The sequence below is a fragment of the Sapajus apella genome, unplaced genomic scaffold (assembly GCF_009761245.1).
Source record: "Sapajus apella isolate SASKATOON/1434 unplaced genomic scaffold, GSC_monkey_1.0 scaffold2, whole genome shotgun sequence".
Classification (NCBI taxonomy): domain Eukaryota; kingdom Metazoa; phylum Chordata; class Mammalia; order Primates; family Cebidae; genus Sapajus; species Sapajus apella.
In genome coordinates this window covers 21,391,847-21,397,021 of record NW_022436942.1, presented here as the reverse complement: position 1 = coordinate 21,397,021, position 5,175 = coordinate 21,391,847, and the positions used below count along the sequence as shown (strand labels likewise).

General features: G+C 37.8%; 1 protein-coding gene across 1 annotated transcript; it reads right to left on the bottom strand.

Moving 5' to 3' along the window:
• Nucleotides 1-397: 397 nt before the first annotated feature.
• Nucleotides 398-3,023, bottom strand: LOC116527547 (olfactory receptor 10A2-like). Its single transcript, XM_032244534.1, has 2 exons — nt 2,994-3,023; nt 398-1,360 (listed from the first exon to the last, which is right to left on the bottom strand). Exons 1-2 carry the CDS (start codon nt 3,021-3,023, stop codon nt 398-400), a joined length of 993 nt encoding a protein of 330 aa, XP_032100425.1.
• Between the last annotated feature and the right edge of the window lie 2,152 nt (nt 3,024-5,175).

Sequence of the window (5,175 nt, the reverse complement as noted above, 5' to 3'; positions counted from 1 at the left end):
ACTTAACTTCTAATAGTCTACATTTGATACCAAAAAGGTATCACTTCCTGTTTATTTCATTTTTTGTTTTGTACTCATAAAGAATATTTCATTTTCCTCAGGAAAATGGTGTGAAACATATTGGCCTTACTGCTATTACCACGGGAGAAGGAAAAAAATGGTGGCTTGACATATGAGGTGCTCAGTAAATATTGTTGAATGAATGAATTATTAAACAATTGAATAAACCTACTGTGTAGTTTCCTTTTACTTACAGGCATTGAAAAAGTACAGGAAATCCCAATGTTTTCTGGTACCTAGGCTATAAATGGCTTAATAAAAGAATATGTTGGTAGAAGAATCACAAAATTGGGTAACCTTTCTGTACAATAGCATGGGTTTAGCTACTATGGCTGGTTTAGGCCATTTGTCTAAGAGAGTTCCTTTGTCTTACCCTTTGAAAGGCTTCCTTCACTTCCTTGTTTCTCAAGGTATAAATAACAGGATTCAAAGCAGGTGTGACCATTGTGTACATGAGTGCAGCTGCTTTGTCTGTTTCTGGAGTATGTGTATTCTTTGGTTGCAGATAAGTAAACAAGGCAGTGCCATAGAACAGAGAAACAACCAGGATATGAGAAGAACAAGTGGAGAAAGCTTTGTGTCTTCCAGCTGCTGAAGGGATTCTCAAGATGGCCACAAGGATGCGCATGTAGGAGCACAGAATAAGAAAACAGGGACTCATAATAAAGAGCATGGAGACAGCAAATGTCACAGTTTCAATTTGGGAGGTATCAACACAAGCCAGTTTCAGTACAGGCATGATGTCACAAAAAAAGTGTTGAATCTTTCCTGCTCCACAGAAGGGCAGAGTGATGATCAGGGTGATCTGGGCTGACTCCACCACCACCCCAGTGAACCAAGATGCTGCAGCCAATTTCAAACAAACACGAGGGCCCATGAAGAGAGTGTAATGCAGTGGATAACAGATAGCTACAAAGCAGTCACAAGCCATGGCTGCTAGTAAGCAGCATTCTGTCAGTCCCAAGATGGCAAATATGTACATCTGGGTTGCACAGCCACCCACACTTATGGTTTTGGTCTCCACCAGCAGGTGCACTAGTGTCTGAGGTACCACACTGGTGATATAGCACATCTCCAGAAATGAGAGGTTCACCAGGAAGAAATACATTGGAGTGTGCAGGGCAGGGGTGATCAAGATCAGGGAAATGATGATGAGGTTTCCTCCTATAGTGCATAAGTAGGTGATTAAGAACACACTGAAGAGTACAAGCTGTAATTCTTCTAGAGAGGAAAAAGCCACAAATGTGAATTTGGTGCACAGGGATTGATTTCCATTTATAGTGGGCTGAGAGCTAAACAGCTGTGAAGAGAGCAAAGAAGGCAGATTAATGGGAATGCAGTCATGTAACACAACTCTCTACTGAACCACAGCAAAGGAGCCTTCCTAGAATCAGTGCTCTGAGATGAGAATCTAGACACCTGGATTTCTTCTGTGAAATCTTTCTAAATAACCACACAATTAAACTGAATACATATTCCTTCCTGATTTTCAGTTATGGATTATATGCTATTTTCACAAACATTTAGAGAAGACAATCATTTTTAAGTTACATATTCTGAATTTTTTGTTTTTGTCTTATCACTAATCATATCTGAAGCTGTTATATAAGTAATATATGAAGACATTTTAATTTTAAAGGAGACACATAAAAATTGATAGATTAAGATGTAAAGTTGTTACAGTCTGTCCTTCCAAAATTTTTTTTAAATTTTATTTCATTTTAGGTTTTGGGGTACACGTGAAGAACATGCAAGATTGTTGCATAGGCACACACGTGGCAGTGTGATCTGCTGCCTTCCTCACCCACATCTAGCACTTCTCCCCATGCTATCTCTCCCCAACTCCCCTCCCCACGCTGTCCCTCCCCTATTTCCCCCCACCTTAAAGCTACACTTAAGGGCTTGAAAGGGAGCATATTTCCAGCTATTTATCTACATACTTATATACATATTTTACTTGATCTGAGCAGAGTAAGCAAATAATTACAAAACCAAGATCCAAGAAAGCCAAAGGCACCAGAGTCTCCTTTCCACAACCTCAGCGTAAATTTGCAAGAAATTACAAAGTAGGAGAACATACCCAGGACCACAAAGTAAACTTTCTTTTCCTTTTTGGGCTCCTAGACTTCCTATGGTTCTAAATTATAATATGGTGATGGAATAGGCAGTATTTTAATTCCTACTAGAGACCATAGGGAATATACCCACTGCACAGCTTAATTATATTTGTCTCAAGAGGACTATTAAAAAATACAATGAGTGTTTAATATGCAAGTTGGTTTTCAGTTTTTAAACACATTTCCAGAGATATCTATTGCTGTTAGTTATATCACCTGTTTCAATGCATAAAACTAAAAGTTTCTAATTGGAACCCATCATACAATTGAAATTATTGTTAACCTCTATGGATGTTTGCCATATTAAATCTTTTTTAAGCTCCTTAAATGGGCAGTGACTAACTAGGTCTTTGTAATATTGGTAGGCACAGTGCAGGGAACATAGTAAGCCTCCATAAACCCCATAGATAGCATTCGCTTTATTCATTATTTATGATTCAATTTAGCAGCATTAAAAAAAACAGGCATGGGAAGAAAAGCACAAATTTCCAATGGAATTAATTAAAGTAATTTGTCAAAAACATTAAAAAATGTGTTTTTCTTCTACTGTCTTCAAGAAATGAAAGTATTGTTCATTCTGAATTATCCCCATTGCTTCAATCTGAACACATTTTCTTTTCACTGTCAGGTCAATACGGTAAATTCATTGAGACAGAGTAAAGCAAGTAAAAGGAGAGGTTACAAAGTAAGTTTTGAAACTAATGTGTTAGATAAGACTGCTATTTTTGTCTCCCACAATTCCCATGCCAAATCAAAAGACCAGAGTTATAGACATTGTCTCTCTTTTCTAACAAAACATGTATGCTCTTTTTGTACCTCACATGCTGCCTCAGAGATGAAAGCCATGTGTTTTGGGGAGTGCTCTTCTGTCAGTGTGGAGGTACTGCCACAATGATGTACCACATTGAGAATGTTTAGGTTGGTGCAAAATTAATTGCGGGTTTTTGCCATTACTTTGCACCAACCTAATAATTAAGAAAACACATTACATTTGATGGTATATCATCCCCGAAATACTGCAGCAAAAGATCACATCATGCACGAACAGTGATATTTTGCCAAATCTCCCCAGAAGGGTCTGGGAGTAGGAGTAAGCACATGGCTATATTTCTTTGATGTGTTTTTGCAACAAAATACCGAACAAAAACAGCTGCTAATTTCTCCACATCAATTCCCACCTGGACTCTGTGTTGTGTTTATTTCTCAATATGATTCTGAAATTACAAGAAAATATTTTTTTAAAAATAAGGATGTGAAGTATTTAAGTGAGAAAAGGAAAATGTCCTCTCCTGCTGCCTCAGATCTGCTTTTGTCCTAAGTGGGTAAAAGGAAACAATGTTTGGTGAGACAATGGCCAAATTAGTATATGCACTACTGGCAATAACAACAACATATTTAGCAGTACATTTAGCAATACGTTGTTACACAAATATAATTTAGCAGTTAAGGAAATGGGCTTTGGAGGCAGAATGCTTAAATATTTACCCTTATTCTCAACCTTATAACTGAGATTTAGGGCAATAAAAATCTTTTTTACAATTTATTTATTTATACTTTAAGTTCTGGAGTACATGTGCAGATCATGCAGGTTTGTTACATAGGTATACACATGCCATGGCGGTGGTTTGCTGCATCAATGGCCCCATCATCTACATTAGGTAATTCTCCTAATGCTATCCCTCCCCATTCCCCCCACCCCCTGCTATTCCTTCCTTAGCCCTCCACTCCCCAGGCCCCAGTATGTGATGTTCCCCTCCCTGTGTCCGTGTGTTTTCATTGTTCAGCACCCACTAATGAATGAGAACATGTGGTGTTTGGTTTTCTGTTTTTCTGTCAGCTTGCTGATAATGATGGTTTCTAGTTTCATCCATGTCCCTGCAAAGGACATCAACTCATCTTTTTTTTTTTATGGCTGCATAGTATTCCATGGTGTATACGTACCACATTTTCTTTGTTCAGTCTATCATTGATCGGCATTTAGGTTGGTTCCAAGTCTTTGCTATTGTGAACAGTGCTGCAATAAATATACGTGTGCATGTGACTTTATAATAGAATGAATTATAATCCTTTGGGTATATATCCAGTAATAGGATTGCTGGGTCAAATGGTATTTCTATTTCTAGATCTTTGAGGAATTGCCACACTGACTTCCACAATGGTTAAATTAACTTATACTCCCACCAACAGTGTAAAAGCATTCCTATTTCTCCACATCCTCTACAGCATCCTTTTCTCCTGATTTTTTAATGACTGCCATTCTAAATGGCATGAGGTGGCATCTCAATGTGGTTTTGATTTGCATTTCTCTAATGACCTGTGACGATGAGGTTTTTTTCCTATGTTTGCTGGTTGCATAAATGTCTTCTTTTGAAAAGTGTCTGTTCATATCCTTTGCCCACTTTTTGATGTGGTTGTTTGATTTTTTTTCTTGTAAATTTGTTTAAGTTCTCCATAGATTCTGGATATTAGCCCTTTGTCTGATGGGTAGATTGCAAAAAGTTTTTCCCATTCTGTTGGTTGCTGGTTCACTCTAATGCTTGTTTCTTTTGCTGTGCAGAAGCTCTTAAGTTTAATTAGGTTCCACTTGTCTATTTTGGCTTTTGTTGCCATTGCTTTTGGTGTTTTAGTCATGAAGTTCTTGCCCATGCCTATGTCCTGGATGGTATTGCCTAGGTTTTCTTCTAGACTTTTTATGGTGTTAGGCCTCATGTTTAAATCTTTAATCCATCTAGAGTTAATTTCCAGTTTCAGCTTTCTGCATATGGCTAGCCAGTTTTCTCAACACCATTTATTAAATAGGGAATCCTTTCATCCTTTCCCCATTGCTTGTTTTTGTCAGGTTTGTCAAAAATCAGATGGTTGCAGTTGTGTAGCATTCCTTCTGAGGCCTCTGTTCTGTTTCATTGGTCTATGTCTCTATTTTGGTACCAGTACCATGCTGTTTTGGTTATAGTAGCCTTGTAATGCTATCTTCATCAAACTACCAATGACTTTCTTC

Bases quoted from the DNA above. Each gene is read 5' to 3' on its own strand.
- LOC116527547 (XM_032244534.1), bottom strand. From the start codon at position 3,023: ATGGCTTTCATCTCTGAGGCAGCATGTGAG. The intron at 1,361-2,993 runs GTACAAAAAGAG...CTCTCTTCACAG, and splicing joins TCTCTGAGGCAGCATGTGAG to CTGTTTAGCTCTCAGCCCAC.